The 16,774-nt window shown below is 45.7% G+C and overlaps 2 protein-coding genes and 1 non-coding gene across 4 annotated transcripts in view; 1 reads left to right on the top strand and 2 right to left on the bottom strand.

The window, feature by feature from the left end:
• SACM1L (SAC1 like phosphatidylinositide phosphatase) overlaps nucleotides 1-8,946 on the bottom strand; it is a 32,234-nt gene extending 23,288 nt beyond the window's left edge. Inside the window, exons 1-2 of one of the 2 annotated variants that reach the window (XM_041122091.1) lie at nucleotides 8,726-8,946; nucleotides 918-1,015 (exon numbers count right to left, since the gene is read on the bottom strand). In XM_041122091.1, the coding sequence (XP_040978025.1) occupies nucleotides 918-1,015; nucleotides 8,726-8,778 (151 nt within the window). In that variant the 5' untranslated portion in view covers nucleotides 8,779-8,946. The remainder of the gene's footprint in view (nucleotides 1-917; nucleotides 1,016-8,725) is intronic. The other variant, XM_030010622.2, reaches the window with a different exon arrangement.
• A 323-nt stretch (nucleotides 8,947-9,269) lies between these two features.
• TRNAR-ACG lies at nucleotides 9,270-9,342 on the top strand. The gene has a single exon. It is a non-coding gene; the product is annotated as a tRNA-Arg (tRNA).
• Nucleotides 9,343-10,190: 848 nt separating this feature from the next.
• The window catches only part of LIMD1 (LIM domain containing 1), a 34,011-nt gene continuing 27,427 nt past the window's right edge, over nucleotides 10,191-16,774 (bottom strand). Inside the window, exon 8 of the mRNA XM_030009894.2 lies at nucleotides 10,191-16,512. Within this exon, the coding sequence (XP_029865754.1) occupies nucleotides 16,375-16,512 (138 nt within the window). The 3' untranslated portion in view covers nucleotides 10,191-16,374. The remainder of the gene's footprint in view (nucleotides 16,513-16,774) is intronic.

The raw sequence follows: 16,774 nt of genomic DNA, 5'->3' as shown, positions 1-16,774 counted from the left end.
GCAGGTTCATCTGGTAAAACACCAGCAATGAGAACAGATGTAGACTAATAAAAGACTTGGGATAGCTATCTTTACAGTTTTGAAGGGACAACTTTGAAGTAGAAATTGAAATATTATACTACAACACCAAAAGTGTCAGTGGGATGGGTACACTGCTCTTACATGAAGTATGCAAGAGGCCTAATAAAAGAAAGAGAATGACTGCTTTTATATTAGTATTACTGCAGCATTTCTGTCTGTTTAGAGATTAGTAATACTGAGGTACAAACTCCTGAAGTATCAAAAGGGATGTCACCCATCACCTTCATTTCATGTTGTCATTTAATGCAAGTACTTTGATTGTTTTTATGCATTAATTTCAAATTCTTAAAAAAAATTCAAGTAAAGTTTTGAAGATCTCAGCATCAGCATGCTGAAGACTACTTGCACTGACATTTGAATCCAGATTTGCAACACAGAACTACATTTACAGTGAGGGGTTTTTTTTACTGTTGTTGTTTCTAGAGGCTTTATGAAAATTTAGGTTTCAGTATTAAATAAAATACAGCACTGGGACAATTTGGCAAAAGCTGCAGAAGCCCAGTGTTCAACCCTTTCCATGTTTGATCTTGGAGTTGTAGCACAAACCCCAACTAGCTTGGATGAGTCAGTTTTTACTGTGGTGATGGGCAGTCTTACCAAAAAGAGGCAAGCACTATCACCCTGGTTACCCACAGCATCAATCCCACAGTGAAAAGGCATTTCAAAGTTCTTTGTAGGACAGAACACAAAGCACTATTTTAAAAACAGGAACTAAAGATGAAAACAATTTTCCCAGTATCAACTTAAGGCTCTGAAGATCTTCTGGGAGTGCCTAGAGCAAAACAGACAAAAAGGACAAGGAACCCTATATTGAGAAATACTGGTGAGGAGAGTACCTGTAAGAGTGACTTCCGTGGAGACTCTATCAATTGCAAGCACATCATCTGCTCCATCATCACAAGCTTCCACATAGAACTTCTCTGGTGTTATATGCCTTTAAGAGAATGGATAAGAAAAAGGAGTTTGTTTAGCAACACTTACTTTGGGTTTGTTTATTCTTCACTACCTGAAGACAGAACAATCAATTTTAAACCTTATTTCATCTGCAAAAACCAAAGTTCTCACTGGATTACTTCCCAACAGCCAGTAATGATAACAGTGCAAAGAAAGCAAGTCAAGCTAATCAGTTACTGCAAAGTCCATGGCTTGTTTAACAATCTTAACTCTTGTTTATTACTGGAATTTAGAGACATGAAAGTGAGTTTGTGTACATAGGGGTCCACTCTAAGTCATGTAAGCTTGAACTATGTCACTCAGAAGTCTGATAAGCCAAAACCAACCTTCAAAATCAGAAGTTTTTTTTAACAAAACACCTTCTAATATATCAGAAAATAAAGCACCACATTGCTGATGCAAGTCTAGGAAACACAAAAATAATATCCAAAGTGGCAAAAACACCTGTTTCACATGAGTGTTACAAGTATTGTAAGAATCCACCGGAAACACAGAAAAAATGGAAAAGTTAAAGTGGCAGACAAGTTTATTGAAGCAGGTGTCTCAACATTACCATTCCCCAGATTTGTTAGCAAGGTCTACATGACATGCATGGGGTAACCGGTATGCTCCCCATCTGACACATCAGCCAAATCACATGCTGACATCCTGTTCAGACTTCACAGCTCTTTCCCTTCAGAAAAACTGTATGCAGTACAACACTAGCCATAAAATTAAACATAGTTTTCAGAAATATCCCTTAAAAATATACCTGTTGAGATACTTGCAAGAAGCCAAGCATGTTGCACTGTGCAGCAATACAAGAGGTATGCAGAAATGACTTGTAGCTGTAGGTAGGAAATGCTAAACAAACAAACAGAGCCCCAAACACTCTTGAACTAGTTCTTAACTCTCATAATGATTTTCTTAGTTTAAGGCTTGACAATACCAGGGGTCAGAGTTCTAAACATCTTGTTCTGGAAACTTATTCTACAGGATTGATATTTTTAGGCTGCTTCTCCCTAAATAGATCTTGCATTTCCTCACATCTTTTGTATTTTTTTTTAATCCTTCAGAAAGCTGAATTAGAATCCTAATTTAGATCAGAAGAGCCCTTTGAAAGAGGTCTTCTAGACATCTTTTAACATGTCTAACACCCCACCTTCCACGCACTAAAAGCGGTGCCAACTTCAAAGTTTATCCTACTTCAAAGTTAAACCCTATTTCTTAGGGTGTGTTTTGACTCTCTCCGAGGATGGGGATTCTACAACTTCTCTGGGCAATTAGAGGAAAGCCAGGAGACCAAATGCTTAACTGAACTGAAAAAAAAAAAACCCCAAACAAAACCAACATAACACAACAAACCATAAAGCAATCAATAGTTAACTGTTCATCAGGTAATTTAACTTTCTTAAAGGAAAATTAGGCTATGGGTCCTAAAATGGGAATCACATCAACAGTATTCCCTTTGTAAATCAGCCTTCACGTGAAAGCATATGAAATGCTTTATCTTTGAAACTAAAAACATCAGAGCAAGAAATACAAACATGCAGTCTGTTGAACACTGATGCCTTAAAGCCCCTACTGTGCTTTCATTGCTCCTGGTTTTGACAAAGTGCACATGTGCACCCATGGCTCTCTAAGGGGGGGTTCATCACAATAATGGTGAAGAGCAAACAAACAAGTTTACACAGATAGAATGGGCAAGACAAGCTTAAGGACATTTATAAGCCCTGTTTATTAAGGAATTTAAAAAGAAATCAGGAGGTACTATTTAAGGTACAGTCAGAAACCTATTGCTAGTTGGTAGGAGACAGAAGTAGGCATTTTTTTCACAAGAGATAACTGCAGCTACTTAGCTTCTGTTGCTTTAGTTGAAAAGCCAGCTTTTTCTGGGAGGTCAGTTGACACACAAGACTCCAGCTAAAAAAACCTGGGGAAAAGACACTGCAAAGTTTAATATTGGACCTGTTATGCCTTTAACATAGACCCTTATACGCTCTTACTCATCTATCTTAAGCAAAATAAGCTGGAAAAAAATCTTTGAATGTAGTAGGTTGTAAAATAGTGTCCAAAGTAGTGAGAACGACAGTTTCAGTTCTTGAATACTCTGTATAAAGAGCACAACATAGACCAGACAGCTACACTGACAGTACAAAGCACAACTAAGCATTTCCATCCATGATCAGTATTTTTAAAAGCTGCTCTTTTCATTATAAAGTGCAACATGGCCATGACTGTACTGTAGTCTCAGCAATGAGATTCACTTGCATATTAGTTAAAGCCTATTTTCAAACAGCTGAGAAAAAGCTTACAGGTGTAGAATATTTGTCATCTAAACAGATTTTCTATTTACTACACTCAAGAATAATACTTTCTCCCTGAAGAACATGAAGTCTTTTACCCTCATCATCCACGAGTTAAGAGAAATGAGAGAAGTAAAGCTGCCAGTGCAAATTATACCTGCTCTCTCAGTATGTCATACACCCTGCTTCACTAGATCAGCCCCCAGCATTTCTCTCTCAAATCCTAGACCATATTTTGTCTCCTGCCACTACCATTGCCCTTTTAACAGGTTTTTTTAATCACCTTTATCTCCTCTTAAACAATGCCTGTGCATTTCTAACTTTGCTTAAACTACATTTTACCCTCGATACACACACAAAAAAACTTTGCCATCAAAATCCTCCTTCCCACGGTCCTTTCCAAAACCAGATTTGGTGACAAAAGTGTCTTGGAGAACACAAGACAAGTGATCCCTGTTTTCAGTTCAATGGACCCAACTGGCTCTAGGCTTCAGCAGCTTGCAGCACACTGGAATAGTCTTCTTGTTGACTGTTTTGGAGCTTTGGTTGGTTTTGTTTTGGAGGTCTTTTGCGGGGGGGCAAGAGGAACTCAAGGTGCCAGTCTAAGAAGTTGAAAGAACTTAAATACTTCTCTGTTGGGATCACCATTAAAAACTGCCTAAAATACAACTGCACAACCCAAACTGAAAAGCCTAATGCCCTGCAAAATGTTAAATCCTTGCTTCAGAAGAAGTGGGAGAATTAGTGCTCTTCAAAGTTTTTACCAGAAAGATGATTCACTTAGTCCTTGCTTCATTTGTGCAAATAGCTGAAAGTTTTCTAAAATAAATATAGTTGAGGAAGAGGCCAAGACTCAAATAGGTTTCAGCCCAAATGCTGATTTACCAACTTACTGATTACCAGAACTAGGCTAGTAGTCTCATTCTTGTTTAGATGAGCTTTTCAATCATAAGATTGCTATAACTAAGATGATTGCCTCTCACTTCTCTTTCAGGAAGGAAGCTGATGAACATCACATGCAAGAACATTTTTCCACAGACTCTACTCAGAACCAAGTCTGTATGTCTATCACAAGCTTAGAAAGATAATACACATGCTTATTTTACTGATCTGATTAAATGCTGAAAGAAGGATCATTCACAAAGACTAGGAACCTGCAGACAGATTCATTCTATTCTTTTAATGAAATAAGGAACAGATGAAAGTTGAAGTGCTAGTATTATATTAAAAATAATAATAATAAAGAAATCAGTATTTTCTAGAAGCCCATCATGTCTGTAGTCACTTTTGAAACTGGTTTTCATATACCAGGCCATATTCTGGTTTTGTAGAACCTTCACATTTGACACTGGAGCCTGCCTCCTCCTTGGCTATGTCATCACTACCATCTATAACCATCCAAAACATCAAGAACTCTTAACAGCAATATCTTTCTTTCATTACAGCTTAACAGCACATAAAATCTTCACAAAATTTGAGTTCCTCTCATTTACTTTTTTAATGTGAAAAAAAATCCCTGATCACCATTATCATGGACTATTTCTCAGTGTTGCTAAAGAACAAAGGGAGTGATAGAAACATTTGACATGGATAGTATAACTCATGATACTCAAGAAAAGGAAAGGTATTGAAGAACTGCAACCACCAAATTAATGTTTCAAGCATTGCTGAAGGTAACTTGGATCTCATTTTGAAAATCTTCTCCAATTGAAACTGTGTGGATTGCTGCCAAGAGATAAAGCAACTCACTCAGATTTTATTCCTACAATTCAAGATTGAGAAAGTGTTGATTCCCAAGATAACAGAAACATAAAAAAATGCCCCTAAACCAACCAAACCACTGCTTGCTCACCCCAGGTGTAAAGTCAGCTTCATTTACAGTTAAGTGAGATAGGTTTTTTTTTTTCATTTGTATATTTGTTGTGAAGTTTCTCTTCATTAGTTATATTATAAAGCAGTGTTGTATATCATGAAGATGATGCAGAGCTGCATCCCACGTTTTAATTAGGTTGATCTTACAGACAAGAATATTCCTGTGTTCAGACACAGCATGGAAGAGGACCCATCATGCTCTAGTGACAACTAAAGATAGTAGTTCACTCAATATCACTTAAGCCTTCTGGGCCTCAACAGCCAAACCCTTACTTCAGTAATTGATTATTTCACCATAAATACTTAACATTGCTCTAATGCAGGAAACTCTTTGATGTCAGCCTCTAAATACTGTAATAAAGCAAGCCAAAAGCACATCCTGTACTCTGCAGCAATGCATTTGCTGTACTCAAGATACTGAAGTGGTCTGCAGTGAGATATAGGAAAGACATTAGTATAGGCACAGAGTCCCAACAGCATGTTAAGTAACAGTGCTAACACGCTGATGGTTTCAACCCTCCAGAGATTCCAGATTTTCTAGGTGAGCAAGTGTGCTAATTATACATCTACAATAAATATTACTCCTTGAGCAGAAACAGCTCAAGGAACTGGAACATGTCCCATGGAGCAGTAGTTGTTGCAGGGAGAAGAAAGGGAGTATAATCCCAGGATTAAAAAAAACCACTAATGGAAATACCATTTAAAAACAACAAAAAAAGGCACCTATTAAAGGCATAGCTTCATTAGTGAAACTGAACTGGAAATAGTTATTAAGATTACAAATAATTTACTTCATAAGTTAATGCCCTCCTGAGCTTCATCATGACAGCCACTTAGATTAAGCAGAAAAAAAAAAGGACGTATAGCTGTTCTTTCTAGAAGTATTACCCAAACTCTTAAAACTCAGTTTAGAAAACAAGTGGAAAAAAAACCCCACAAAGACAACATGCACTTTTGGGCCTGTCCCCAAATACAGACAGGCAGAAGGCACTGTGTACTAACAACTGACAAGTACTTTCAAAAAGCATGTAGGCATAACTGTGGGCAGGAGGAGTTAAATTTGAAACACAACTACTGTCAGAGACCCACAGGATACTGAGAAGGCTATCAACAAGCTAAGTCTTCACCCAAGCACAAAGAAAAAAGTGATTTTGAGCGAGCCAAAACAACAGCCAGGATTCTCTCTATTCTGCAGACAGCTTTATCAATTGGTTTTTATTGATTAATTGGACTGGTAGCTTCACCACCATCCACTAGCTTGCTACCTGCAATAGCCATTTGAATTTTACCATTTATTCCTGAGGCTACGAGAGGAAGTTAAATAAGCATAGCAGTGATGCAGATGACAACTACGGATAGTGGTTTTCAGGTTAATAGTCCTCCCCTATAACTGCTGGTGTAACTCAATTAGTTCCAACGGTAGCACAGACACTAGACATCAGCGTTTTCACTGGTTCACCTGAACCTGACTGATGACACTGGTCAAGGCACAAAGGGGTTGAGTCGCTACTTTTGATAACGTGAGAAACACAAGAGGTTTGCATTCAAAGCTAGAACTTGCAATTGGAGGTACAGAATGGGACCCTGCAGAGTGCTACAACCAGTGAAGCTCCATACAGGACCACCAGCAGAGGTATGGTTGCCAAATCTGACCTTTTCATAGTAAGAATGAGAAGTCAGTTAAAAAAACAAAAAAAACCACAAAACAAAACACTGTTACCACTAAATCCCCAAGGTGAAGTCTAGCCTGAACTCCTCAGAACATTCTCCTTTGAGCTTGCCAACCTAGTAGGGTTGACTCATCACCCAAGTTATGGCACTATATCTTAAAATGCTTGGTAGAAAGTCCACAGGCATTACTACAACTTGGTGTAATAACAGGAAAAAAAGCCCGTTTTTCAGAATGCAAACCAATTGTTTTCAAGTTTATGAAAAAAAATTCACGTGAAACTACACTTGAGACAGCCTTGTTCTAAAAAGATCAAGGCTTACTTTTAGTTAAGATTAAACTTTAAATGAGAGAATTCTTTACTAGTCTGTATCCAGAAAGTGCTTTTACTTAAAACTCTCAGTATGAATGACTGTGTACTACAAGCCACACAACTGCTACTCGTATAACTCACCTTTTCTCCTCTGCAGGCAAAAAGACCACAAGTTCAGCTTAAAGAAAGACAAATACTGTTTAGGTGACAAGAGGGGGGAAAAAAAAAAAAAAAAGATTTCTGCCAAACAAGAGAGTCTTTCAACCATCACTGATGATCTTACTCTTCAGTAATACACAATTATCTACACTGTCTGTGTACCCTCACATAGCTACCTAATCAAAATAAGGAAAGAAGCCCAGTGATTTTTAAACACGTAACAGCATTATGACAAACTGTTTATACAGATCTCTGAGACAGATCTAAGCATGTTTGCTCTGAATCCAAAAGATGACTGTCAAATGAAATTTAACAGAGCATTAAGTACAGTTAAATCAGGCTTAAAAATCACTTTCAGATACTGCTGCCTGAAAATGGCATCAGTAACTCAATTAGAGTTTCAGGCTAATATTTAGAGGTCAAAAGCCTGGGAACGCCTTTAGGACACACAAGGACATTTCACTGTTGGCTTCAGACGGCCATGAAGAGTCTCATGCTCAGAGGAGTTTTCTCAGGAGTTTCAACTGGCCAGCGTGAGGGCTTGCAATGGAAACGCCTCTTCAGTTTTAACTTTGTATTGCTTCGGTTATGCAACTTCTTTTGCTGTATAAAAGGCAGCAAGCAAACATCTGGCACAGACAAGTTCAAAGGGTTACACTCTCCCCTAAAACCTTTGCTTTAAAGAAAAAAAAAAAAAAACCAAACCCAAAAAACTATGGCAAGACGTTAGAAGGATTTATTTGACAAGTCCCAGCAGGCATTACGCAGGAGAGGCCCCAAAAGTTCAAAAAAAAAAAAAAGCATCAACTGGCATCAAAACCGTACCCACCACCCCCCCATCGGTGCCCCAAGAGACTGACGGCTACGGAGCCTTCTGCTGTCCGGAGACACGGCCCCCAGGAAGCTTCACGGAGCCCCACGGGTGCTCGGGGCTCTACCGGAGCCCCCCCCACCTCAAGCGAGCACAAGGCGGCCAAGGGCCCCCGCCTCCCCCGCCGCCCAGCCCCTTACAGGCGGCCCCGGGCCGGTCACCGGCGCAGACCCGCACCCATCAGTCCTCCCGTACCCGTGGGACAGAAACGGCACGGACACGCCAGCCGCCGGCAGCCTTTCTACCCGGAGCCGCGCTATCACAGGGCCGACGAACGGCGGGGGGGGGGGGGGGTGGGGGGGGGGTGGTGGTGTCGGGAAAGGGAGGTCGGACCTACCCCTCGCAGGGCACCGGGGCCGCCGCCGCCGGCGCGCGGCCCCGAGAGGGGAGCGACGCGCGGGCCCGTGAGGGGACAGGACAGGCAACCGTTGCTCCAACGGCCGGCCCCTCCCCTCCCCTCCCCTCCGGCAGGGCCGGTGACAGAGCCACCTCCCCGCCCCCCCTCCCGGCGGGTCACTCACAGCTTCAGGCTGGCGTAGGCCGCCGCTGCCGTCGTTCCTGCCGCCGCCGCCATTCGTCCCCCCACGTCCGGCCGCCGCCGGCTCGGCCCCGCTCCGCGTCGCTCTCGCCCCCTCCGCTCCCTCTCGTCCGGCCTGACTGACGCGGCCCCCGGCCGTGAGGGACGGCAGCCCACACAGGACAAACCTCCTTGGGCACGTTAGCGAGCGCCACAGGGCGGGGCACCATCTATGGCAGAAGGGGGAGGGCCTAGGCTGACTCTCTGGCCCGGCGATTGGCTGAGCCACGGCGCTCTAACCCCGCCCCCGGCGCGCCAGGGGCCACAGGGGCACGGCGAAACGATGACGCGAGGGGCGGAGGCGTTCGAAGGAAGCCGGTGGGGATTGGCCAGCGCGCGGGTGGAGGGGTAAGCCACGCCTCAGGAGAGCCGCTGGGAGGAGTGTCGGCGAGGGGTTGCGCTGGATTGGCTGTTCTCTGGCTGGCGGCCCCGCCCCGGCGGGAGAGCTGTGGTGAAGTGTGTGTGGGCAAGAGAAGCCAGTATGAGCAGGGCCAGTGGCGCAATGGATAACGCGTCTGACTACGGATCAGAAGATTCTAGGTTCGACTCCTGGCTGGCTCGGTTGCTCGTTTTTCTTTTTTTTTTTTTCCCCCCCCCCTCACCCCCCGCCTCTCTTTTTTTCCTCCTGGACTCCAGCCCGAGGGTGCTGCCTGTACCCCCTCTGCTCTTGGGCAGCCCCCCTACTCCTGCACAGACCCACCCCGGCCACCCTCATGCCCCCAACGTGGGGCTCCGCCAGGTGTAGGGGCCTCCAAAGCACCCCAGGGTTGGGTGGCATTGCAGGGGCTCGTGCCCTTCTGCGTGGCCCTTGGCAGCCCCCCACCACGGGCACCACCTCAGGGACGGCTGCTGGAGGGGAGGCTGGAGCCCACCTGGGCACCCTGTCTGGGCTGCAGCAGGGGTCCCAGGTCTGGGGGTTTGGCACGGAGCAGGCCTGGGGCACCTCCTGGCCAATTTTTCACTGGATCCAGCACTCTGGTATCATCCCCTGGTTTTGGGCAGCTTCTTGCCTCCCAGAGCCCCAGGAACTCTCACCAAAAGCTTCTAAGGAAGCCATCCCCACCAACACTGTACAGGAGACACCCATGCTGGGATGGGAGCCTGCTCCCACCCGTACCACATCCCTCCCCAGCTCCTCACCCCGGGAACCCTGCTCTCCCCAGAGGGACGCCGGAGCAGGACGGCCTCCGATGGGACTGCAGCAAATACCAGCTGCCTGCGAAGGACTGGAAACCCCCAGTGAACCCCACCGAGGAGGTTCCCCCCGCCGTTGCTGCTTCAGCGACTGAGGTGGGGGGAGAGGAGAAAGGCAGAGGTTGGGAAACCATCATTTCACAGCGTAACTCCCTCCCCGTGGACTCAGGGCAATGACAATGATCATAATTTTAGGAAAGACTTGATGCTGAGCATTGCTTTACGATACTGTCTTTAATGACTGAAATCACAACAGGCCAGCGGCTTCGCCCCCACTGCCGGCCTTCATTCTTTATAAATATTTAACAGCACAGAAGAAGAGGGCTGTGTTCACAGGTGGCTAAGGTTAGTTACACCAGCACAAATCCTAAAATACTCTCTCCTGGAGTTGAGCTTTGAAGGAAACATAAACAAAACAATTAGTACCATTCAGTATTGTTAGCCAGGCTCTGGATTTGCTTTCCAGATACAGAAAGCCACAGCCTGTGTGTGTATGTGCCCAGGTCCCTGTCCGGCCGTGCACCGCAGACCTGCTGCGTGGGGACGAGGGTCGATGCCAGGAGGGCTGAGAACCGCAGCCCGGTCATCCTGCCACCGGGCTATCCTTGTCGTCTGCCTTTGGGGGCTCTATGCCATGTATTTTCATGTGGGGACAGTTTCTTCCCATCTCTCATCTCGTCTTAGCAGGCTACTGATGCATATTGCCACGCGAGCTTCTGGCTGCCCTGGAAGAAAGCGGTGTGAGGATTTTTATGGCTCAGAAAAGCTTAATTTTGCTTCTCCTTAGGAAAGGGGTGGGTGAGCAGCTCCAGGCTCTGTTTGGGCTCATGGCAGGAAGATGCCTGCCCAACTGGCACCGGTAAGTACACGTAGTGCCACTGCAGCCAGCGAACAGCAGGACACAGAAACAGAAAAGAGAAATGAAGGGACAAACACTATGCGATGAGAGGAGCAAACACCCTCCCAGCAACACAGATAGTGGGCCCTGTCAGAGCATGGGGGAAAAGGGATGTGTATCTGGCCATAGCCCTTCCCTGCCCATAGGTACTGACTCCAGAGATGTTTCCCCAGCGATGAAGCCTGGGTCAACTTGTCCTTACATTCACGCACAGAAAGTTGCTCAAATGCACCGACAAATACTTGGCACGGGTACAGAGGTGTGAAAGGCAGGTCTCTCGCAGGCAGCACGTGCCGCACGTCCATGTGCATAGGCACGACAGCACGCATCACCCTAAAAGTGAACACAGAGCACGCAGCCGAGGCTGACATGGGAGAAGCACAGTCCAGACAGGTGTACGCAGGTGCACTACCCCTCAAAACCCCCTCTAATAAATGTCCAGAAATACAATAAACCAAAGCAAATCCCCTCCATGCTGCCTTCTCCCCTGCTCTCTGTAACCACCTGCCCTCTTTTCCCTACAACTACTCTATCTTCTGAGTCACATCCTTCTTTCTCCATGCACCTCCACTGCTTCAGTACATCTTTTTGTTTATTGAACAAAAAAGTTGGCAGTCCATTTCAGCCATCGTTTCAAGGCAACTTGCACACTGCCACAGATTCACCCTCAGGTATGCCTTATCTGTAATAACATCACTCTGCCCTTGATCCAACACTGACCTACGCACACACATTGATTTTCATGTACGTGCGCAGCCTTATTGGTTTCAGTGGGACTGCTGGCGCAGTTGAAGTTCAATGCAGATGGAGTCCTTCATGTGATTTTCTCAGCAACAGCAGCGGAGTACAAAGCTGCCGCTGCATCGACCAGCAGCAGGCTGACAGATAATTTGGAGGATCAGGTCAAAGCGTTCAAGTAAGGATGGAGAGCATGTGTCAATTTTCCTTGAAGCAAGGACTCAGTTTTGCTGTTGCTGAAATAATAAAGTGGTAAAATTTCCAGGGAAGTTTAAAATAGGGACTAAATTCATTAGGAAGCCTGTGCCTGCGATTCTCCCCAGGGCTGTGAACTCACAGGAGACAGAGGTGGAAGTCACAGCAACGCTTACGAACAGACCCGAATACTGAAGTTCAGAGATGCCAAAGATTTGCCCAGTGCTAAAAAATCAGCACAAGGAGAAAGCAGAGGAAGATATTTACTTTCTTCTCTCAGCAGCCAAAGATAACCCTTTCTTTTGAATGGCCAGCCAGACCCATACCAGCTCTTACGAGCGCAGTTTCCCCCTTTCAAGGCTGCCATAGCACACCTGATGCTGACGAAACTCCACCATTTCCAGACCAAGGAGCTATTTACTCTGTAGTAAAAAGATCTATCAAAAAATCATTTAAACCCTGAAAGACTGGGAAAACATTTTAAAAGCCCCCAAATGAAACTCAGAAACTGAAGAGCCACAGACCTCATCAAATGCTCCTCACTGGGGTGTTTGAAACTGCTGTTCCCTGTGTTTAACATCAGGGTAGTTTCCTAAATCACTTTGATCACAGGTGTTTCTTACACTTTAAATTACACGAAAATATCTGCTGCTTCTATAGCTGGGGCTTTTCCCCGGCTTTTATGCAAACATCCCTATTTAAATGAGTTTCTGTATTCTAAACAATAGAAATTTAACAGCATGATCTGAATGAAAAAATCTATTAAGCTCAGGTCCTGAAAGCAAATTTCAGGGAATTCACTTAACTATTTGCATGAGAGTTACTCATTACCGGCACAATGGGACTTCCAAGGCTCCCTTACCCTAAAACCAGTCAGAAGAGCATGCTGGGGGAGGAATTAAGACTAACTTTTCATAGCACATTTCAGCATCTCAATAAATAAAAAGAGAACAAGGTTCACGTGAACAGCAAAACCCAATACGTATCAGCCAGGAGATAGGCAGAATTTAACATGTTTTCTGAAATTCTTCCGCAGAGGACACAAAGCCTTGCACCTCCAGCTCTAGGGGTGCCTGCCTGCCCATTTTTCCCTTTGGGGGAGCTGCCTGAAGGCAGGCAGTGAGGGTTTGCAGCTCCACAGATGCCTGCCGGGGGAGCAGGAGGAGCAGAAGCCTCCCCTGTGCAGGGTGCCCCTGCCTCCCCCCCAAGCCTGGACCCACCGTCAGGCAGCTGCAGAGCCAGGGACAAGCGTGCGACAATCAACAGGGACTCAGACACCCACAGCCTAGGAGAAAGAATAATGAGCTTAAATGAATTCAAGCTCCCAGAGACAAAAGCAGTGCAAGTTAGCATGCGTAGGGGAGCAGGGCAATGCAGTAGATGCTTTAGCTTCAAATCCACGAACTCATGCTGTCTGTTTTCGATAGCTTCACATTGTTGTTTCTAGCTCTTCGTAAATACAGGAAAGGAGAGCATTGGTACTTAATAATTTATACGGGACCTCAAAACTGAAAGTAGGGCAGCCTTCACTTCCCCAGAGCTGAGGGATACGGGACGGCTGACAGGAGTAACAAGACACTGTGGGAGCAGAGATCAAACTTTCCGGTGATGCAAAGGAGGCTCCTGCAAGACAGCTCGCCACAAACAGGCTGCTCGAAGCTTTCCACGAAGGGAAATTGTCCTTCTCCCCTTCCCCTTCTTTCCTGTTTACTTTGGGGGAGGCTGCAAGAGTGAAACAGTAGTTTAAACTGCAGCTTAAAAGGAAAATAGCAGTCCCACTAGTGTTTTCAGCTCTTTCCAAAACGAAGGCCAGAAAACGTGCATGAGGGGTTGCTCTAAAAATCAAGAGCTACCAAAAGCCTGAGCCACACAGCAGCTGATCTCTCAGAGACGGAGCAACAGATGAGCAAGGCTGGTGTTTCCAGCTCACTTCCAGAAGCCACTTTGATAGCTCGCTGCCTTCGCTGCCAAAGGAAGCTCAGGGAGAGGAATCACCTGCCCAGGACTCTCTGAATTATTTACCAGGGACATCAGCTGGCATTATTTCCCACCTCAGTCCCTGCAGACAGTCCTAAGATCACAGTCACACCTTGAAACTCCCCTGCCCCAGGCCTAGCTGCACTGCAGGACACAAGCTGATGTGATGCTCCGGGGTGAGAGCACTGCAGGATCTGCCCCAGCTGGTTCGTTGCCCCCGATCCATACTGCCTGGATATAGCACCAGTTATATTTTGTGTCGGCTCCCATCCCTTCACTATCCAGCATTTGGAGGCTAAATTTAAGGCTCTAGGGACCTCATGTATTTGGGGTCAATTTTACCTCCTCTAAAATCACAGGTAAAACTCTCCAAAGATATATATGCCTCAGAGCCATGTGTACTGCAGTGGGAAAGTCCCCCCCCAAGCCTGGAGCTTTCGGTCACTCACTGAGGGGCTGCATGTCCCCAGGAGAAACAGTGCTGCAGAGCCAAGCTACAGCAAAGCTGGAGCTCCGGATGGTTTCCAGCGCAGGACTGACCTCCCGCCGCGTGCTGCTGTCCCCATCCCGAACAGCAGCAGCAACAGGCGCAGGCACTGTTGGCGCAGCAGCATCCAGCCGTCGCTGGATGGGGCAGCAGGCTGGATGGTCTGTCGGCCCCATGAAACTCCATGCCAAAACCACCAAGCTCCTGAGGCTTGGGCAGTTTCAGACATTCACATTTCAGCCAAGGCAGGCTGATACAGATGTGCAGGAGGGTGCTGACAGGCCACTGGTCTCCATTTGTTTTACAGCAGATGCTTGTGCCTCTGTTTAATACTTAGTGCAGCAACTGGCACCACGCAAAATGGAAGCCCGGGGTATTTATTAGCATGGGCAGAGACAAGCAGCTTGCTGCTACCCGGTGCCTGTGCTGGTCCCGATGGATACACGAGGCAGCCTGACTACACGGTATGAAGTTCAAGCAGCTGCCTAGCTACATCCCTGCTACTGGAAAAGAGGTTTGGTTGAACCATAGTGAGTTCTCATCATGGGCTTATTTCGGGAGTCCCAGTGCCACTGCTCAACTAATTTGCTGTAGTTTCCTCACTAAAATGATTTTCAAGAATGTCATTGCAGCCTCTACCAGCCAGAACCAAATTTATGTCTTTAGCGTAGATACATGAGGATTTAACTAGTTTTCCACACAATATGTTGGAAAGGGTAGCTAAGATCCCCAGCTGCATCTGAGGCTTTAAATTAAAAGCTTCTTCTTAAACAAAAACTTTGTACCTGTACACGAGGGTCTGCACAGCTTTGGTACCTGCAGAACATGCACTGCAGGCACACCTATCATATATGTAACACATACTGGGGGAGCAGATTTCTTTGACTATAAAGCGGGGGGGGGGGGTGTCAAAAAGAGAAACAATTTGCTTTTCTGCTTTCTCAGCAGAACAGAAAGTAAGGGTCAAACTCTCTAACCCCTTGCTCAGATAAGCTGTTATTGTTCATGGGAGCAAATCTGTTTATATCAACATACTCATCTGAGTACAGGTTGTGGAGCTGGGCTCTAAATCCCTGTGTAACAAAGCCTTTGTAATGATCTCAAGTTTGTTCCCAGAGCTCTAAATAAGCACCATTACGAAATGGCTTTGTGCTGGGTAAACACCACAAGAAGGAGTGGCCAGGCTGGGGGCTGAGCTGTGGGGACAAACTGGAAAACTCACGCAAGTGTCTGCATAGGGAGAGCTTTTTTCCAAAGCGAGCTCTGCAAGCAAGAACGAGGATTGATTTCCCCTGTGTCCACGCTTTCAGCATCCCGACCTTTCCTTTCCAAATATGATCCACTATTTAGACTCTGACACAGCAGACTGGCCCCTGCGTATCACGCTGACACGCAAACCTGGGCCCCAGGTCATCGCGGTAGCTCAGCCTAGCTTGTTCCAGTTTTTTGTTCTGTTTGAAATGGGATGTCGGCCTCCAGCTGCCAGCCAGCATGCCTGGTTTGTGCTCGGAGAGTTGGTGCTTTTACAGCAGACTTGATACCGGAGTTCGGAGAATTAACTGGAAGGTCTGAGTATGCCATTTTGCACAGAACCCTTTCTTTTCTTTTCCTAAAGAATTAATAAAAAGAGAGAGAGAGTCTAAAAACTGGTATTAATAGGTTGATGTCCTTCAGGGAATCTGATGAAATGTGCTTGTCAGGAAACGCTTAGTAGACTGACGGGATGTCCCCAGCAGGCAGGCAGGCAAGCCTCTGGCTTTTTATTGTGCATGGCACGATCTGAGTTCATAGGAACGACAGCAAATTGTGCTTTCACTGAAGAATCTTCCAAAATGAGCCAAGAGGAATCTCCAGACAGCAGAAAAAGGCACGTAAACCAATCAGTTTAGATAACACGCCACATTCTTGGTCAAGTAGACATGGTCTGATACAGCTGGAACTCACAAGCATACAAACTCTGGGAATCCAGCAAAAATCTCTCATATCCTTTTACAGGAACATTGTCGACTGGTGAAAAACATGCACAGGAAATCAACTGAGGGTGGGGAGAGGGAGATCATGTAACAAGTCTTCTGTCCCGGCTTTCCGATGTCGGCCATGCTGGCTAGTAGTGGTGCTGGTACGCAGCTGCTGGGGTTGTGCCGTTCTCTATGTGTTTCAGATGACAGGAGTGACAAAGCAAATGTTCATCTAGTGGGTAGCAGCGATGCCCGTCTTCATCGTTCAGTTCCATCCCACAGTCCTGCAAAGAGAGGCCGTGCAAATTATTAGAGCATGTGTTCATCTTCCAGTGTCAACTGGGGTCTGGCTTCCAGGAAGGTGGTTTTGTGACAAGGATAGAAGACACCCAGCCAAACAGCTCCTTCCCAGTAAGTCCAACATGTGCCACGAGAAGGAAAGCATCTGACATTGGCTCTTTGAGGGGCAGCCTCGTACAAATTTGTCTTAAGCAGTTTTACTGAATAAGCTTTATCTCGTGGCGAGGTGCAACCCTACGTATTTTA

The sequence above is a fragment of the Aquila chrysaetos genome, chromosome 3 (genome assembly GCF_900496995.4).
Source record: "Aquila chrysaetos chrysaetos chromosome 3, bAquChr1.4, whole genome shotgun sequence".
NCBI lineage: Eukaryota > Metazoa > Chordata > Aves > Accipitriformes > Accipitridae > Aquila > Aquila chrysaetos.
Note: the sequence above shows the minus strand (reverse complement) of the source record. Positions and strands in the feature narration are given on the sequence as shown.